This window comes from Miscanthus floridulus, chromosome 10 (genome assembly GCF_019320115.1).
Source record: "Miscanthus floridulus cultivar M001 chromosome 10, ASM1932011v1, whole genome shotgun sequence".
In the NCBI taxonomy this organism is placed as follows: Eukaryota; Viridiplantae; Streptophyta; class Magnoliopsida; order Poales; family Poaceae; genus Miscanthus; species Miscanthus floridulus.
Window position 1 is genome coordinate 68,069,821 of NC_089589.1, and position 20,546 is coordinate 68,090,366.

Genomic DNA, 20,546 nt, shown 5'->3' on the forward strand with positions numbered 1-20,546 from the left:
GTAGGCCACCCACCGCCAGGGCCGACGTCCCTGACAACAGCCTGGAGCCTGTGGTAACCACGGTACCGATTCGGGGAGAGCCACGCTACCTGTGAAGGCCGCGCTCTCCATCGACCCGTCCGCCACCGTTGCCGTGCGCGCCTCCTCCTGGAGCGTCACCGCCGTGCGCGCCTTCTCCAGGAGCGCCACCGCTGTGCGCGCCTCCTCCAGGAGCGCCACCGCCGTGCGCGCCTCCTCCAGGGGCACCGCCGGCGCGTCCGCGCCTGTCTGGGCTGCCGCCGCGCTTGTGGGCGTGTGCGGCTGCCCACTGCGCCGCCCGCGCTCGCGATGCCTCCCTCCCCAGCAGCTCGAGGTCCGCGTCGGCGCTGTCGTCAGCAGAAACGGAGCTACTGATGCTGCCGCACAGAGCCTCGACCTCTGCTGCCGCCACCGCCACTGCTTCCGCCTCCGCTCTGGCTGCTGCCAGCTCCGCCGCTGCCAGCCTCGACTCCCTTGCCGCCGCCGCAGCGGTCTCTGCCGCCGCTCGCCCGCGTTCCTCTGTCGCGGCAAGTTCGGCCTCCTGCCGGTGCCGCGTGCTCGAGGCGACCGAGCGCTGAGACTGCCCTGCGGACATGACGCGCTACCGGGGGCTGCTACGTGGGGAGAGGACTGCTTCAGACGAGAGGGAGAGGAGTGAGCAGGAGCGGCTGGAGCTGCTGCTACTCCCAGCTGGGGCTGTTGCACGGCTGGGAAAGAAGATGAGCAAGAGATGCTCAGGCTACAGGATAGTACGGCTCTGATACCAGTTGTTAGTCGCTGAATTCTTACTCTTGGTAGTAGCAGAATTCTTACTCTCATCGAGAGAGGATGACACTAAGAGTTGAGGCAATTTTCTGGCTTATTTCCAAATGCCATTGCCAACCTGAGGAGTTCGGGATACATATTTATAGGCTACTAGCCAGCCAAGCATATGTAAGATGCAAGTCTAAAATGCTACTCTAAGATGCTAAGATGCTGTCCTCTAAGATGCTGTCCTAGTGGCAGCAACAGCCAGCAGCCCCACTGTTAGAGGAGTCAAGGGCCTATTGGGGGAAGCAAGAGATTAGAAGGAAATCCCTTCTCTCTTGCCGGCCGTGGGCGAAGCCCCGCGGCCGGCCTCCCCCAGCGCCCTTGCAGCCCTAGCCGCCGCTGCTGAACAGTACCCACGGTACTGTAGCGCCGCGGGTACTGTAGCGCGCCAGCCGCCGTCGCGACCCTCGGCTCTCCTCTCAATCCTAGCAGCCACATAACATCTGGTATCAGCTTGCCAGGCTACGATGTCGCTTCCCTTGCCTACAGCCACCACGCAGCCGCCCGTCACCCCCACCGCGCCGCCGTCCTCCGATGCAACGGCTTCTTCCGAGGCGACCCTCACGCTGCATGCGTTGGCCTCCGTCGTCCTCGACATCCAGCGCCAGATGCGGGATATGAGGGCTGCCTGGAACGGGCTTGTCCAGCAACCGCAGCCGCCGCCGTTCCCGGCTCCTCCTCCACCGCCGCCGCCCGCATCTTCCACACCAACGCCGTCTGCTCCGGCGGCGTCCTACCCCTACGGCATGCCGCACTCGGGGTCCAGCGTTCCCCTCCATCAGCTGCAGTGGCCGAACTCGCCGTCGCCGCTGCCCGCCTGGCTGCAGGCCCAGATGGCGGCCTCCGCGCCGATCTACTCGACAACCGTCTCCTCTACGCCAGCGACTTCGGCTCCGTCATCGACGATCGCGGCCTCTTCCCTGCCCCCCGCCAGCGACATCTGCTATGGGGGGGTAGATGGACCGCTGTTCCAGGGAGCACCTCCACCCTTGGCTGGCCAGTACACAGGGGTGGTCGACCCCGGCCTTGCTGCGGCGTTCGCTTTGGGTGGCGCCCAAGCCGGGCCCAAATTCTACAAGCTGGAGTTCCCGACATTCGATGGCTCGGTGGACCCCCTCAATTGGTTAAACCAGTGCGAGCAGTTCTTCAGGGGACAGCAGACGCCGGCCTCGTCTAGGACTTGGCTCGCGTCCTACCACTTGCGCGGTGCAGCTCAGACATGGTATTATGCCCTGGAGCAAGACGAGGGGATGCCACCATGGGAGCGCTTTCGGGCCCTCTGCTCACTCCGCTTCGGACCGCCAGTTCTGGGTACCCGTTTGGCGGAGCTCGCCCGTCTCCCCTTCGTCTCTACTGTGCAGGACTACTCAGAACGCTACAACGCCGTGCTCTGCCATGCCCGCGACCTCTCCGCTCGCCAAAAGGCGGAGTTGTACGTGGACGGCCTCCCGGACCACATCAGGAAGCAGGTACAGATGCGTGCGCCGCCGGACCTCCAGTCCGCCATGTACCTGGTGCGGGCCTTTGAGGACTGCGCGTCTATGCCGGTGCCTCCATTCACACGTGCACAGCCGGGCGATCAGATCGCCACTGCGGCAGCAACCGTGCAAGTGGCGCTTGCGCAGAAGAGCGATTGTCAGTCTGCGACGGTGCGATTACAGGCTGCAGCACGCGGCCTCCTAGCGCGGCGTCGACTGCAGGAGATGCGCCGGCAGATGCATGAGGCGGCCTTGATGGCGATCGACCTCGGCAAGGGGGGGCACGACCTCGCCCCGTCGAACGGCCAACAACAACCGCGCCGACCCGTTGCTGTCTCCAGGAGCGAGCATGGTGCTGTTCCCGCAGGCGGCGCACTCCAGTTCTATGGGAGTGGTGATGGAAGAAGCGTACTCCTCTTTGTCACCAGCGGAGACGCACTGCCTAGCGCTGCCGCGTTTCGCTGTCGGCCGCCACGAGGTCGTCTCCGCTGGTCGCTGTTGCGATTGTTTCCAGACAGCCGTACCCGTGCAACCCTCTCGTTCCGATGGTCTCCATGGGATCCAGGTGGCTACACACGTGCTGGTCCAGCAAGCGGAGGGTGCCCGCCGTATCTTCAGGAGTAAAAAATAAAGAGTCTAGTCTTCTTCAGGTCAATAAAATAAGCCGAGATGTAAAAGGCTTATTTTTAGGTGTTAGGGTTGTGTCTAGTGGAGTCATCGTTAGATTGCAGCTCGAGGACGAGCTGCATGTCCAGGTGGGGTGTAGTGTTAGAGAAGTCAAGGGCCTATTGGGCCTTAGCCCATTAGGGTTAATTAGTAGCTTGCTTAGGGGCCAAGTCAGACCTCTCTATATAATGAGAGGAGATGTATCAATCTAGAATGAAGCAAGAGATTAGAAGGAAATCCCTTCTCTCTTGCCGGCCGTGGGCGAAGCCCCGCGGCCGGCCTCCCCCAGCGCCCTTGCAGCCCTAGCCGCCGCTGCTGAACAGTACCCGCGGTACTGTAGCGCCGCGGGTACTGTAGCGCGCCAGCCGCCGTCGCGACCCTCGGCTCTCCTCTCAATCCTAGCAGCCACATAACACCCACAAAGACCAGACCAGCCAGACTTATCCATCACGCTCCGCATTGTCCGGGTGCAGGCTGCTAACCAAACAAAATTCGTTGAGAAGCTGCTCCGCCGTCTCCTGACCCCAAGCATGAGCAGGAATGCTGCACAGCTTGATCTCGACTAGGAACTAGAGCGCCGCCGTGGTGGATTGAAGGAAACGGGACCATCGCATGACGTGCAGGCGGTGCGTATGGGAGATGATCGGCCTTCCTTCGTTGTAGACTCTTGTCGCCGTGACAGCATTAAGGTAATCAAACAACTGGCCGCACCATACCGACGGATGACGATCACATCTTCTACCAAACCAAACCACTGGGCGACCATAGTCTTGATGGATTCCGGAGACTCGTCGACTGCGTTCCCGAATACTGACACCACCAGAGTGCGAGAGAACCTCCTCCCGCCGTACCAAGGGGGAAGAACGGTCGATGATCCGACAAGGTCGCACAGCCGGGGCTCACTCCTCATCGCTAGAAACCGTGAGGGGAGCAACACCGGCGTCCAACTCAAGTGGGGGGGTGTCAGGGATAGTAGACGATGACTGTCCTGCACCTGTGGCCGCCCGCCGCCGTCACCGCCCAGCAGTCCCAGCCCCGCTTGTGGCCTGATGGGTGGACGCCAAGGACCTGACGGGGGGAGGGGGTGACGCCATGACGGGCTTCACAGGCTGTCAAACTCGCCGAGGCTCCAAGGAAGACTCCGGGCGTGGAGCAGATGGTCGGCGCCGACAGACGTATAAGTGATGACCAACGGCCCGGCAGTGGAAACAGCGAGGAGCCGAGCAGCAGCCAGCAGCCCGATGATCCGGTGAGAAGCAGTTGAAGCACCTGCCCTGGAGGTCACTAGGGACCGGTCGACGGGGCGGGCGTGCTGATAAAGACGATTCCTGCGAGAACGACGACCTTCTGCTGTCCACCAGTCGTCGGCGTCGGGGCGCCGCACCAGGAACGGGCGGCCAACCGGCTGAAGGACGACCCGAGGTGGGGCACGGGGAACAACCTGCAAGGCAGTGACCTAGACTCCTTGGGACACAGCGGCACCAGGAGTCTGCGAGGGCACTGCCGAGACTGTTCCACGAAGAAGAACCTCCTTGAAAGAAGAAGAGCCCCCGCCAGAGTCACTCGAGGAAGGTGACGCATCCAGCCATCGCTGGGGCTTGGAGCGACCTGTAGGGATAGGACTTCCTGACGCCACAGGAGGAGAGGTCGGGCTAAGGGTTGTGAAGGTGGCTGCCGTGCCCAGAGTAGGCAGCGGCGGGCGGCTGGTGGGATGGGAGGCGTCGGGGAGGTGGTGGGGGTGGTCGGGAGGAGCCATCTCTAAATTAAAAAAAAGTTCAAAATATTGCACACTCAAATTATCAGATGACCAAAAAATGGATTGAGTCCTCTCATTTCCTTTTTAACCATGATTTCAAGTCTGGACTGCAAAAATGGTCGTCTATTGAAATCCCGGAAAGAATCATTTGTGCCGATATTGAATTGTCCATTTCAGCAAAATTTATTGAAGGTGTATAGCCAGCCACAGACAAGATGATATAGGGTTACCACATGAATCAAAGCACTAATGAGAATAATACAACAATTGGTCTTTGATAAGTCCATGCCGACATAATCTAGTGAAATTTATAGGCCAACAACAAAAAATGAACAAGAGATAGCACATGAACAAAAGGTTGGCATCAAGGATAACATCATTTATGGTCAGATCAGCTGAAGTATAGTAAATTATAAATAACATTTTACACCAGTTTTTTAGAGGGAACCAATGCCTACCAGTCAATATCCTTGTTTGGTTCATGTACTAGTATTGCCACCATTTTCCACAAAATTTAGCCAAACTAACCTAAGGTTAGGTTAGGCATGATCATCTATGGTTTAGATTGTGGTTTATGCTGGTCTCTCAGCCGGCCCATAGGTGAATGGTTTCAGTGGATTGGTTTGGTTGCAACGGTTTCCGTCGAGCTTGCCCTGGTGGGTTGATTACACGGTTTTGACGGTTTAAACTAGGTCTACATGCTTCCCTGCCTGGCTGCGAATTGCTATGGCTCAGCTAATTGCCTTGGATCTAGCCATGGTTCCAGTTTGCTAGCATCCCAATACCGAGCATGCCTACAGGGGACCAGGAAGACTCCTCTTCCTCCCGACACTCATCCTTTGCTGAAGATGCCAGCCACAGTGCGGCATGCGCTCATCGCTACAGCACCTGCCTCACATCGAACACTCATTGCTGCAGCCACGCTCGTCGTCCAACCCGTTGCACTGTGTCCTCGCCACGTCCACATGGTGGCCTAGCGGCTGCCGCCAATGTGCAGCCTCGCAGATCATGCACAGGTCACACACCAGGGCGCTAGGAAGGGTTGAAGTGGTTTTATGGTTTCTAACCTGCAATAGACCAAACTGTAGACAAAATAGATGATTTCAGCCTTGAAACCAGCTAAACTGCTAAAACTAACTCGGCTGGTCTGGTCTGGATTGGTGAAGGGCTGAACGGTTTTAGCCCAGCCCATGAACAGGCCCACACTAGGTGATCAGAAATATTTTCAAACACTGGCAAGCCACACACCACACTTATCTAAGTCATTGACATGGAGGTCCCAGCCTCCTAGTAGCTGAAATGGAATCTTGCCACAATTGTAGGTTGTGGCTGCAAACCAAACAGGTGGCTGAACTGGTCAAACTTGCCAAACCTTAGCCATGGCAAAGTGTGGCAAGTAATGGCTCAAAACCAATAACCTACTCCAATGGCTATCCCAAACTGTGCTGTATATAAAGTAACTGTTTGAAAGTATCTTGATAAACAATCTACGCAGTCCCTACTAGAGTTCAACTTAATGCAGCCAAAAAATACAATTGCTAAAAATTAGAAGCATGCATGTAGAAAAGCAGACCTTTAAGTGCATCGTTAATAACATGACAAATACTATGGATTCCATCTGATGCATTTAGTAGCAACTTCATAAAATACTCTTCTGGAACACCTCCATAATGAAGTAGCGCAATTAGGAACCACGATGTCAATGCCCTCTTCTGTCGATTACTGAGGAAAAAACACAGTACCAAATCTTTAAAATGGAATGAGGATACAACAACAGTAAAACAAAAGGACCAAATCTTTGTCAAACAAATAAGTAATACCATTGAGAAAAAGAGAAAATGACTATAAGAAACCCTGGTTACAAAAATAAGTAGCCAATATCCAGCCCTCAACTATCATCTCGATAACATTTCATTCTTACAAACTTAATGTGGACAACTAAACCAGGACTAATATATCCTCCATATCTTAGTTTCCCTCTATCTATAACTATATAGTGAGTTGGTGTTTTATTATCATAGTGGACCTTTGAAAAAACAAAATTTGTATTGACTATGTTGTCTCAACATAGCAGGTCCCAAGCTCTGGTAAAGGAGGAGGGTTGTGATAGGCGTGACGAGCCAACGTTAAATCTAACCATTCTAATGGAGATGAAACCCGAAAGAAAACCGTTGGGGCGGTAACCCTCTTAGCAACGCGCCATATCGGAACACGGTATGGTGTTAAATGGGCAATGACCAGGTCGGCACCCCCTTGGTGACGCGCCGTGTCGCGATCTGGGCATGGTGTCAAGTGAGCAAGGATTAGGTCATCGCTTCCTTAGTGGCGCGCTACATCGGCGCTCGGGTGTAGTGAAAAATGAGCAAGGGTCTTCACATCTGAGTCGATGGATGTGAAGGGTAAGAAAGCAAGTCAAACCAACTAGGATCCGTTTAGGTAGTTGGAATGTAGGGTCGCTTATAGGTAAATTAAGAGAATTAGTTGATACCGCGATTAGGAGGCGTGTAATTATATTATGCGTTCAAGAGACTAAATGGAAAGGTCAGAAGGCGAAGGAGGTGGACAATACAGGTTTCAAGCTTTGGTACACAGGGACAGTCACGAATAGAAATAGAGGAGTTTTGATTAATAAGAGCCTCAAGAATGGTGTGGTGGGAGTGAGAAGGCTAAGATTATCTTAGTCAAGCTTGTCGTTGGTGATATGGTCTTGAACGTAATTAGTGCGCATGCCCAACAAGTAGGCCTCGACGAGACTACTAAGAGACAGTTCTGGAAAGACTTAGATGGCCTGATTAGAGTTGTACCCAGTAGTGAGAAGCTTTTTATAGGAGGAGACCTTAATGGGCATGTAGGTACTACAAGCGCCGGTTTCGAGGCAGTTCATGGAGGTTTTGGATATGGTAGTAGGAATCAGGAGGGGGAAGAAGTTTTGGACTTCGCGGTAGCTTCTGACCTAATGATAGCCAACACTTTTTTAGAAAGAGAGAATCTCATCTAGTGACCTTCAGTAGCGGACAACATTCTAGCCAGATTGACTTTGTCCTCGCAAGAAGAAAGGACAAACGAGCATGTTTGGGTTGCAAGGTGATACCAGGGGAGTGTGTTGTTTCTCAACATAAGCTTTTAGTGGCAGACTTTCATTTTCAGGTGCGTAGCCGTAGGGATAAACAAGCTAAGATTGAAAGAACAAAGTGGTGAAAACTAAAAGGGGAGACGTCAGAGGTATTCAGGGAAAGGATTATCAAAGAGGGCTCTTGGAAGGAAGAAGAGAACATAAACAACATGTGGGAGAAGATGGCAACCAACATTCGAAAGGTGGCCTCAGAGGTGTGTGGAGTAACCAAAAGAAGTAGAGACGAGGCTAAAGATACTTGGTGGTGAAACGAGGAAGTCCAAAGGGCTATTAAGGAGAAAAAAGAATGTTATAGACGCTTGTACCATGACAGAAGTGTGGACAACATAGAGAAATACAAGGTGACAAAGAAGACTGCAAAGTGAGCTGTAAGTGTGGCAAAGGGTAGAGCGTATGAGGACCTTTACCAACATTTGAGTACGAAAGGAGAGGACATTTATAGGATGGCTAGGGTTCAGCAGCCCAGCCCCAGCCAAACGGCTGGACAAAAAGCGACGCCAGGCACTGCGTGCCACTCCCTCCCTCCTCCTTTCCCCTTCGCTTTGCGCGGCTAAGGTTCCGCCGCAATCTCGCCGCTCGTTCGCGTCTCTGCGCGCGAGTCTCGCCGTTGACAGCCTCGGTGACATTGAGCTCTGCCTTCCTCCCTGAACCCGCCTCCATCGACACCGACCGCCTCCAGCAAGGTACCCCCGGATCCCACGCCGCCACAGTCTCACCCGGTCGGATCTGAGCCCCACGGCCTCGTCTTGTAGGTTTCCCCCGCGCCCCACCCCCCATCACCGCCATGACCCGGTCGACGGCAGCTCCTTCCAGGTGTTTCCGATCCGCCCACTGAGAAGGTTCGTATTTCAGATCTATGTTGAACATAACTTTGTTGATCATACATAACTTATTGTTGACGTGTTCCGTCCTGTGTTGCCTCCGAATTGTGCAGGATGACGAAATTGTAGTCCTAAATTGGTGATCAGTGTTGTAGTACATTCGTGTACAATTCCAAATAGGACAAGACTCTATTAATTGGTGTTCTAGGTTCAGCTCGACCTGCAGAAGGTTAGTAATTCATGCGTCCTTTAGTAAACTGCTTATTGCCAGTTTGTGTTCCTGAATCCTGAGAACACTGGTTGTCTTGTATACATGCATCACAAGAGCTCGATAGTAAATATCCTGCATTGTACGATGCTAGTTGATTTTGCAATCAACTTTCCTATTGTAATAGTCTGGCCTCTTGTCCTCCCTGTGCTTAAGAAAAGGCGTTGTTTCCTTTGATTTGAGCTATCTTTGAAATATGCTACCATTAGTGGTGAGTTTGGCTTACTCTCCTCTCTAATTGTTATATTTGTTTTAACTTAGCTGTTGTAATTGCTTTCTTGAGTTTGTACCCCATTTGTATTTTGATAACGTCCTATTTCTATGTGTATATTTGTTGGCGGCTACAAATTTGAGTTCATATGTCCTTGTTGCCTAGTTTACAAATAATAATCTTGTATGGTTTATAATGTTCATATGCACAACTTGGTAGACGGTTTTAAGAGTACTATCGCCTGTTGTTCATGCATTATGTTTTGTTGAACCTAAACATTATGCTCTATGTTTACGCTGCAGAGAATTCAGGGACGTTTCATCCGCTGGTGCTCAATGCTGCCCACACTGGCAACGTCGTCGACTTCGTCGTGCTCTCCACCTGCAGCCAGGCAGTACAACTCCGTTCAAAACGCCGCAAGCGTTTTGGAAAGGCAAGTTCCCTTTTCCTTCGCCCAATCCCTTCTTTGCGTAATGTTAGGAACATCTTTTTTTCCATTTCCATAGCATCCATGTACATAATACATCGGAATGTCGAACATTGCATCAAATGAACCGTGATCGTGCTAGCTGGGATGACAGAACCTGCTCATTGTTTCTTGAGCTAATCACTCAGCAGAAAAACCTATGTCACTGGGGCAACAATACCCCAACCCCTATCGGGTGGACAAATGTCCATCGTGCCTTTAACGAGGCCACAAGGCTCGGGTACAACAAGAAACAGCTCCAGAACAAGTACAACGAGCTAAAAAGGACGTATTTCAATTGGCGCGACGGTCAGATCCATACTGGGCTAAGCCATAACCCGCATACTGGAGAGGTGACAGTTGACCCCGGTTGGTATGCCGCAAGCACCGGGGTACTAACTACACCCTTTTCGTTGACTCTTTTTTAGCATTTAGGTTCGCACTAACTGACTACTAACATGGCCATCCCTGGATCACGTGCAGGAAAGTAGCCAAACCACTCGTGAGAGGTGAGAGGTTCAGACATCCACAATGTTGTGAGCAACTGATCTTGATTTTGGGACGCACCCCACGTGACAGGGGCGAGTTAGTATCTGTAGGGGGACATCAACCTGACCGTACACCCAGTAGTGCAAGCCCTCAGACTCCTCAAGCCTTGTTCGACGAGCCCGTACACGTAGTGTTGGTCAGTCCTCCAAGAGAGTCACTAGGGACCATTCCATTAACGGTCCTCGCAGTATGAAGAGTAGCAGGACTCCAACCCTTGATGACTGCCTTGATGACCTGAGCGACATTATCAAGGATACTAGGGCGCATAAGGTCTGTCAAGCCACTGATGCCGAGGAGATGGCCCAAGTCAATCAGATTCTGAAGCAAGATGGTTACAGCGAGAGTGATGTAGTCTTTGCCCAAGCCCTTAATCTTTGCAACAACAAGCTCCGTCGTCGGGCTTTTCTTGATTTTGAAACAAAAGAGGGCCGGCTGAACTGGGTGAATGTCTCGTGGGACTTCGTTTTCTCCAAGTCCAAGTGATCAGCAGCACACTTCCTCCTGCGGCTTCTTTAGTTGTTTTAGTTTTCCAGCATGAGCATGTTTAGTTGTTTATGTACCTTGTCAGCGTTATGTTCTTTTTGTTCGTTGTAATAAAGACCGTTGTCGAGAACTAGGTTCACTTGGATGTGTGGCGTACTGTGAGCATTCTAGTTGAAGCGCCATCTGCATTCAATTTGATGTCAATTTCTGATTTGAGCATGTTTAGCAAACTTTGGCAGCAGGAGATGGTTGGTCCCAGAAATTACGTTAATTGACTGGTCGTGCCTGCACGTGTATTGAGGTAATTGAAAGTGATTCCTTTTTATTATTACTGGCATGATACCTTGGCTGCATGACTTTCTTACATAGAAATAATTCTGCAAGTTCAAATGTCTTGTGATCCTTTGCTCTCGGATCTTGCATCAGTGCTGGTCAAAAATTAAGCAATGGTTTTGTACTGTTTTGTAGAAACTCAAGGACATCACTTATGAGCACATGTTTGTTTGCCAATATATGCTGTCACATCTTATTGGTTTGTGCCCATTTCTATCTTGCAGCATGAGCAGCAATGAGGAGTCGTCCCATAGCGACACTTCCAGTGAAGGTCCGGGCATGGTGAACTTGGCGAAGGCAGCTGTTGTGCTGAGAAGGTTGAAAGGCCTGCTGGCGCAGCAAAGTCTTGCGGTAAATCCTCCTTGTCCCATACCCAAGCTCACCGGCGCGCAATGGATGAAACTTACTCCTGACGACCCAACAAAATGCATAGACAATTTGCGTATGTCCCGTGATGCCTTCATGCATTTGCATAACATGTTGCTTCCGTTTGGGCTGCCATCTACAGACAAGTGTAATTCCGTTGAAGCTTTAGGCATGTATGTCTGGACTTGTGCCCACTAGTCTACTAGTAGAGAATGCAAAGATAGATTTGAAAGGTCGTTAGATACGGTTAGTGGAAGGTAACTACACTAGCAGAGGTTATGTATAGGTGGGCACAGACTATACTAGTTCCAGCAAATAGGAACTACCCACGAGTCAGCCAGAAACTTGCTGAATATGCACCATGGTTTGATAGATGCATAGGTGCTATAGATGGCACCCACATAAAGGTTGAGGTTAATCAGGAGGCCAAAGCTAACTTCTTCAATAGGAAAGGAGAAACTTCAATTAATGTTTAGGCCATTGTGGATATGGATGGCCGCTTCACCTATATGGGTGCCGGGAAGGCGAGGGCATGTCATGACATGGCGGTCCTAAAAGACTGTCAGGCCGACAAATGGTTCCCGCATCCACCCGCAGGTTCATTATGACTTGCAAATATAATTGATGCAGCATGTGTGTAGTTAGTTGGGAGGACATTGTTGGCACTAATTGTGGAATTGGTTCAATTGTTGTAGGACGCTACTACCTGGCAGACTCCTTTCCAGAATACAAGGTACCATATGAACGACTTTAGGGGTGTAGAGTTGGAGACGTTAGAACGTGAGAAGAAATTTAACTACATTCACTCGAGGCTGCGCAATGTAATTGAATGGAGATTTGGGGGCCTCATAACGGTGGCATATTCTGCAACGGGTTCCTTGCTTCACAAGGAAAAAGCAAGCGATGATTATCATATCATGCTTTGCAATGGATAATTATTTGTGGTTGCGTATGGACCTAATGCACCGTCGTATGAGCTGTCGGAGTGGGTGGATCTAAATCGTGGAACACAAACAGCTGCAGTGAGGGAGTTGATATCAACTGTTATCTGGACTGGAATATGATTGACGAAAGGTGATGTAATGAAGCTACTTGAGAACTTCAATTTAAGTTAGGTATTTACTGAATGCATTATGTGTGACAATTGGTACTGATCGCAGGAGTAGGACGAAGGCAAGGGGTGTATGTGCAGCTGCAGATTGCACGTATGTGTGCAGTTTGGTTAGTGGCTTCATGAAGTCCAGAATTTTTGTATACGTTGCATATATGCCTAATTTGTTAACCCTAGTTTATGTTGTATTCTTTTGGTGTATGGATTGGACAAATGGACTGTCATTTGTTGGTTGTATGTAAGGACCAGTGAAGGTTGATGAACTGTTAGGTATGAACTAGAAGTGGACTGTTTATGAATGGCCACTGTTGTTGGCGCCTTTTTTTGTGTTTGAATTTGAAATGGCTATTCAGTCGATTTGAAATGGCTGGGGGCTGGCTGGATGCTGGATGCAGCTGCTTGGCTGGCTGGTTCAGCACCAGCTCCAGCCAGTCAATTAATGCCTGCCGAACAGGCTCTATCTGGGTCTCTCTGTTAATCCATCTATCCATAGCCTTTTCATAACAGCGTGCCCAAAAAATGCAGAGCAGGAAGCCCACTGGAATGCTCCCCAACGCTGTCTGCAAATTCCTCCTGCGCGACTCCTATTCTTCCTGCAAGCTGCTGGTGCCCTCTGCCAGTTCAAGTTGCAGCTGCTCTTCATGATGAGCTCCTCCTCCGATATTGTGTGCCCTTTCCCTCCTGCTCCATCCCTCACTCCGCAGCCTCTCTGCTAGTCTGCTTGCCTGCTGTGCTGCCCTCTGCTACTCACTTGCTGGCTCTCCATCCTAAGATGATGTTTGGGACAGGGATATGGAGTTCTGGACAGTGCAGAAATCAACTCGCACAAGTCACCCATTAACCTCCGACATTGATGCTTGCTTTATCGTGTACACTATACAGTATATATATGTGTATATATATAGTATGTATATGTCCTGAAATACATAGGACGACTAGAACTGACTAGGCTCGACTAATTAGTCACCTGGTCGGTCCCATAGCGACTAGGTTCGACTACATGATTTGTAAACACCGGTGAAATACATCACAAAGATCGTCGGTAGAGGATAAAGTGAGCAAAGCAGTATCATTAAGCTTTAAGGTACGATACACTAAGTTTGCGAGACTGCCTAAAGCTAGCAAATTGATGCAGCTATGGGTAGAAAAAAAGGAAACTAATCATATGAAATGAAGTGAATCAGCCATTTTAATGCTAAAGCAAGGAAGGATCTTTCTGTCCACAGAAGGGCTGAATTCTGCTCCCTCCGTTTATCAATGTTAGTCATATGTTTTTTTTTAAACAAAGGACTGTGGGGGAGATCCCCACAGTAGATTTTATAAATAATTTAAGCATTGATTGAAAAGATCATACTTTAAATATTTTGACCAACAACTAGTCAAATTATATGCATCAAGTGTAAAACATTACATCAACATTGTCTTTGAAGTCCTTTCAAGATTGTGGAGATTGATCTCAATCTCCAAGGTGGCGTGAGCAGAAAGATGTGCACTTGACTAAGGATCAATGACTGACATGTGAATACAAATACCATGTGGAAAGACCGAATATGATAGAAAACCCTAATGATTTGTTGTTGATTGCATTGACCATTAGGGGCTATATATAGGTACATGTGAGGGAGACTTGGGGTACAAGACAAGTTGTACTAGGTTTAAACATATTATAAGGACTCTACAACTCAGTTATACATATACTCTAACAGCAAGAGCATGGTGGAGGATAAGGCAATAGTGATGGAAGAGGCAAGAATACCTTGTGAAATAAACTAGAGACTTATGGTGTGTTTGGTTTGTGGATTCATCCCATGCTTCATGAGGTGATGCATCATGAGTTCATCCCATCAATTTTGGTGGAATCAACCCATTCCTTATGCATATACTAATTATTAGCTTGTGAGGAATGAGATGATGATGGATCAACTCATTCCATTCCACAAACCAAATAAAAAAGTGAGGAGTGGGAAGGAAGATGGACCACCTCATTCCTCAAACCAAACACACCATTAGTGAATGCAGGGAAACTATTAGGCAATAGGAGATTGTATATTGCATATATTAGGCAATAGGAGATTGTATATTGCATATTTAGGCAGTCCAGTCAATTAGGATCAGAGATTTACTCCTGTCCTTGTATTTGTAAACTGCCATATATAGCAGCAGCAGCTGCCCTATAATACAGGCGCCCCTCTCCCATTGAGAGTGTGGCTTATTGCCCCAACATCATCTTCTACATGGTAATCAGAGCAATCTGATCTTGGCCCTCCCTCTCCTCCCTCAAGCCTGCGCCGCTCTCTCCCTGAGTGCCGCCCAACCTTGCTGCGCCGCCAAACAGCCGCGCCATCATGACCACAGAATCCTCCACCACCTCCGCCACCTCTCTAGCCATGGCTGAAGCCATCAACCCAACCGTTTGCCCATATGCTCTGGTAAACGTCAAGACCCACATCCCCATGACCCTCGAGCTGCGACCCTCCAACTACACCAAGTGGTCCACAGCTTTCAATGCCAAGTGTGGCAAATTCGGGCTGCTCTCGCACCTTGACGTCGTCTCCCCTACGCCCACCGATGATGCATGGGTGCAGGCTGACTTCTGCATCCGCAGTTAGATCTTCGGCACCGTCTCCGACTCCGTCCTCAACCTCGCTATGACCGGCGCCCAGCAGACCGCCGGCCAGCTCTGGACAGCCATCGCCGCCCTATACCAAGCTAACAAGGCGCCCCGCGCCGTCTTCCTAAGTCACGAGTTCCACTCGTTGACCCAGGGCGACTCCTCCATCGACGAGTACTGCGTGCGCATGAAGGAGGCTGCCGACAATCTTCGCGACGTCGGGCAGACCATCACCGAGCCCAACCTCGTCCTCAACCTGCTCCGCGGCCTCAACGAGAAGTACCAATCCGTCGCCGACAACATCGCCGCCCAGGAACCTCTCACTTTTGCTGTTGCCAGGAACCAACTCCTCAAGGAGCTGCGTCTCAAGAACGAGGACAAGGTCCGGCCGCTTCGGCCCTTCTCGCTGCCTTCACCGGCGCCCCTAGTGGCGCCCCCCCGGCCGGAGTCCCGCAGCAGCAGTCGCGCCAGCGGCAGCAACCGCGCCAGCAACAGCAGCCGCGCCAGCAACAGCATGGCAACGGCGGCCGCCGCGACAACCCTCGGCGTGACAGCAAGCGTCAGCCCTGGGGTTTTGATCCTTGGACTGGTGCACGTGTCAACCCCGGCGAGCGCGTCATACCTCCCTGGGAGCGCGACCAGGGCGGTTCCGGCGCCCCTGGCAGCCACACATGGCAGCCCCCACGCCAACAGGGGGTGCTCGGTGCCTCTCCTCAGGCGCACACGGCGTTCGCCCCCGTCCAGGCTTCCTCCAACAACACTGGTGGACCGACATGGGACTCGGCCGACCTCATTGCTGCCCTGCAACACTTGACTGTCCAGGGCAGCCCCTCATGGGTTGTTGACTCCGGCGCTTCATCCCACATGACGTCCTCCGATGGTATGCTCCTCTAGCGCCTACCCCCCTCCACCTCCTCTATAACAGTAGGCAATGGCACTAGCATTCCGGTCACGTCTAGAGGTCACTCCATCCTACCCACCGCCACAGCAAACTTCTCCCTCAATAACATTCTCGTCGCCCCTTCCCTCGTCCGTAATCTTTTATCCGTTCGTCAATTCACCCGTGAAAATCGCTGCTCTCTTGAATTTGACGCTCTTGGTTTTTCTGTTAAGGATACCCAGACGGGACGCGTGATTCATCGCTGCAATAGTACCGGTGATCTCTACACCATACCTGCTATCCCTCCGACCGCTGGCGCCTCCTCACATGCTCTCCTGGCTGTTTCGTTGACCCTGTGGCACCAGCGTCTCGGCCATCCAGCCCCTGCTGCATTAGAACAGTTAAATAAAATACATGCTGTTTCCTGTAATAAAGTAGACCGCTCCCTCTGTCATTCATGTCAACTAGGCAAGCATACGCGTCTACCCTTCAGTGCCTCTCAGTCTTGTTCTCATGCCCCGTTTGAACTAATTCATTGTGATGTTTGGACCTCTCCAATACCTAGTATATCTGGTTTTTCATACTATTTAGTCTGCCTGGATGATTACAGTCACTATTGTTGGGTTTTTCCTCTCCAACGCAAATCCGAGGTCCACCAACACTTAGTTAAGTTCACAGCACTTGCACAAACCCAATTTAACCTCCCTGTAAAATGCTTCCAAACCGACAATGGCACCGAATTCGTCAATACAGCCACCACCACCTTCTTCGCTGCTCGGGGAACACTTCTCCGTCTCTCCTGCCCATACACTTCCCCTCAAAATGGCAAGGCGGAACGCACCATCCGCACCCTCAACAACTCAATTCGCACCATGCTGCTCCACGCTTCCATGCCGCCTGCATACTGGGCTGAGGCTCTTGCTGCCGCCTGCTACTTACTCAATAGGCGCCCTTCCTCCTCCATATCCCATGAGGTTCCCTTCACTCGCCTCCATGGACAGCCACCCACCTACAGCCACCTTCGCGTTTTTGGGTGCCTATGCTACCCAAACCTACAGGCTACCTCCCCACATAAGCTCGCACCTCGCTCCGCGGCATGCATTTTCCTTGGGTATCCATCCTCTCATAAGGGTTATCGGTGTCTTAACCTGGAAACTCAACGCATCATTATTTCTCGTCATGTTGTGTTCGATGAGACTGTTTTTCCTTTTTCCACCGCCAGCGTCCTCCCATTCCCTCGCTCCCTGGATTTCCTTCTAGACAACGATTCGGTTTCGGTGCCTTGCTCTACTGTTCCTGCAGGTGGAGGTCCCTCCTCAACGACCACGGTTGCTCCGTCCACCCTGGACGTTGTGCAGCCGCCCCCTGATGATGAGCCGGACCCGGCTCTTCTCCTGCCTGGGGGGCGCGGCCCTGTGCCCCCTAGCCCTAGTTCGGCTTCTCCACCACCGGGCGGGTGTGGTCACGTGCCCCCGCCTAGCCTTCCTGTGGCTCCGTTCCCACGGACCTACAGTCGACGACCCCAGCCGGTGCCAGCGCCATCGGCTGTCCCTACAGCACCGGCGCCTCAGGCTGCAACCCCATCTCCGCCACTCACGCGCACCAGGACCGGCACCATCCCGCATGTGAGCTACGAGGGGCTCGCTGCCACCTCCTCGCCCTCACCATCGCCTTTACCGGCGAACTACCGCAGCGCCCTGGCCGATGCCAACTGGCGGGCTGCGATGATGGCTGAGTACCAGGCACTCGTCGACGACACCTGGCGTCTTGTTCCGCGCCCTCCTGGCGCGAACGTTGTGACGGGCAAGTGGATTTTCCGGCACAAATTCCATGCCGATGGGTCCCTCGCTCGTCACAAGGCCCGCTGGGTGGTCCGCGGGTTTTCCCAACGAGAAGGTATTGACTACGAAGAGACATTCAGTCCGGTGGTCAAACAGGCTACCATTCGGATCGTTCTCAGCATTGCTGTCTCCCGCGCCTGGCCGATCCACCAGCTGGATGTGAAGAATGCCTTTCTTCACGGCCACCTCGACGAGACGGTCTACTGCCAGCAGCCACTAGGTTTCGTCGACCCCGCCACTGCAGATCACGTCTGCCTCCTGCAGAAGTCCCTGTACGGACTGAAGCAGGCCCCGCACGCTTGGTACCAGCGGTTCGCGGCCTTCCTTCAACAGCTCGACTTCGTCACCTCCGCCTCCGACACGTCCCTCTTTGTTCTCACTGAGGGGACGAGTCTCGCCTACTTGCTGCTCTACGTCGACGACATCATCCTCACCGCCTCAACTCCCGCTCTTCTGCAGCGACTCATGGCCCGACTCCAGTCTGAGTTCGCCATGACCGACTTGGGTGCTCTTCACCACTTCCTCGGCGTCGCCGTCACCCGCACCCCCCGACGGCCTGTTCCTGTCACAGCGTCAGTACGCCGTCGATCTCCTCCAGCGGGCGGGCATGGCTGAGTGTCATCCTACGTCAACCCCTGTTGACACTCAGGCCAAGCTCTCCGCCCATGACGGCGACAAACTGTCAGACAAGGACAGCTCAGAGTTCAGGAGCTTAGCAGGGGCTCTTTAGTACCTGACTCTGACGCGTCCTGATCTGGATTATGCAGTTCAACAGGTGTGTCTCTTCATGCACGCCCCAAGGGAGCCCCACCGTGCGCTGATCAAGCGCATTCTGCGCTATGTGAAGGGCACGCTATCCTCCGGTCTTCACATTGGCGCCGGCTTCGTCCAGACGCTGACTGCCTACTCTGATGCTGACTGGGCTGGTTGCCCTGACTCCAGGCGGTCCACTTCTGGTTTCTGCGTCTATCTCGGCGACAACCTGGTCTCCTGGTCCTCCAAACGCCAGACCACGGTCTCCCGCTCTAGTGCTGAGGCAGAATACCGTGCTGTGGCTCACGTTGTGGCCGAGTGCTGTTGGCTGCGGCAACTCCTTCAGGAGCTCCATCTTCCGCTGCCCCAGGCCACGGTGGTTTTCTACGACAACGTCAGCGCCATCTACATGACGGCCAATTCAGTCCACCACAAGCGCACGAAGCATATTGAAATTGACATTCACTTTGTGCGCGAGAAGGTGGCTCTTGGCGAGATTCGGGTCCTTCATGTTCCTTCATCTCATCAGTTCGCTGACATTATGACAAAAGGGCTCCCAACACCGCTGTTTACAGAGTTCAGAACCAGCTTGTGCGTCCGCAAGCCCCCCGCTTCGGCTGCGGGCGGGTATTAGGCAATAGGAGATTGTATATTGCATATATTAGGCAATAGGAGATTGTATATTGCATATTTAGGTAGTCCAGTCAATTAGGATCAGAGATTTACTCCTGTCCTTGTATTTGTAAACTGCCATATATAGCAGCAGCAGCTGCCCTATAATACAGGCGCCCTTCTCCCATTGAGAGTGTGGCTTATTGCCACAACATCATCTTCTACAGAAACGTTACCCAGTTACTGCAACATATGTCCAGATCTAGATATTTTGATGTGGCTTTCTAACTTCCATGGAAAATGTGCATATGCTAGGGATGTATACCTAATCCAATAAAGTTAATAGGTATACCTTGTCGAAATCACTTTCAAGGAGTTGAAGGATTTCACATCTATTAAATTTGGATCAGCTCTAACTTTTATCATTGATGGCCGAATATGAATTGTTCTAGGCGGAAGCTGCAGTAGAAATGTAGATTAGCAATTAGAAACTTTTTTCTAATTGGCTTCAAAAAGACAAGAAACAATATATAAAATGGCAGTAACCAAAATCATGTGTAAACAAATAAAGATACTAGAGAGCATTATCTTCCCTTTGGCACTACAGAAACTCAAAATTCATCTTTCACCTGCCTAAAGACTACTTTTGCAATTCTTCCCAAAAAAAGCTACCATTTTTTTCTATTGTCAAATTAAATAATCTAAATACACCAGTTAGAATAAATCTACAGCCACACAACAAATGCCTGCTCCACAGTCATGATCTATGCTACATCCACACCCATGAATGCACCCAGAAAATATAACACCATCAAAACAGATGCACCAGATTATCTCTTAGCCATTCTCTCTCATTACTCATCCAAATCTGACGGCTCATGTTTAGCGTGTCTGCCCTCCCGCAACCAGCCTCCCACGCCCCGCCCACGCCCGCGCCCCCGTTGGCCACGGTTCGATTCCACACCCACGCCCATTGTTTTTCTTTTTCCCCTTCTGTTCCGTCCGCACTTCCTCTCTCGTCACGAGGAAACGGCACGCGACTAGGGCTCCCAGGCCGCCGCCACGCCTGGGACGCCCACCGCCCCACCCTGCTCGAGTTCGTCGGCGTCGACCGCCTGGGCCTCCTCTCCGAGGTCTTCGCTGTGCTGCACGACCTCCGTTGCGATATCGTCGACGCCAAGGGCCTGGACACACGGCGGCCGCGTCGCCCGCGCTCATGTTTGTGCACAACGAGGAGACGGGCGCGCCGATCAACAACGCATCGCGGGTCAGGCGCGTGGAGTCCCGGCTCAAGCACGTCCTCCACGATGGCGCGGGCGGCACGACGATGGTCCGGCCAGACGCTGCGGCGTCAACATGGACCGGAGGCTCCACCAGCTT

General features: G+C 51.9%; 1 protein-coding gene across 4 annotated transcripts in view; it reads right to left on the reverse strand.

The window, feature by feature from the left end:
* LOC136486710 (probable RNA-dependent RNA polymerase 3) overlaps nucleotides 1–20,546 on the reverse strand; it is a 59,262-nt gene that overhangs the window by 27,389 nt on the left and 11,327 nt on the right. For all 4 annotated transcript variants that reach the window (XR_010766929.1, XM_066483669.1, XM_066483671.1 and 1 more), the window contains exons 8-9: nucleotides 19,519–19,625; nucleotides 6,302–6,450 (exon numbers count right to left, since the gene is read on the reverse strand). Coding sequence is in view for 3 of the 4 variants with exons in the window: in XM_066483669.1 (XP_066339766.1) it covers nucleotides 6,302–6,450; nucleotides 19,519–19,625 (256 nt within the window). In the remaining variant the exon portion in view is untranslated. The remainder of the gene's footprint in view (nucleotides 1–6,301; nucleotides 6,451–19,518; nucleotides 19,626–20,546) is intronic.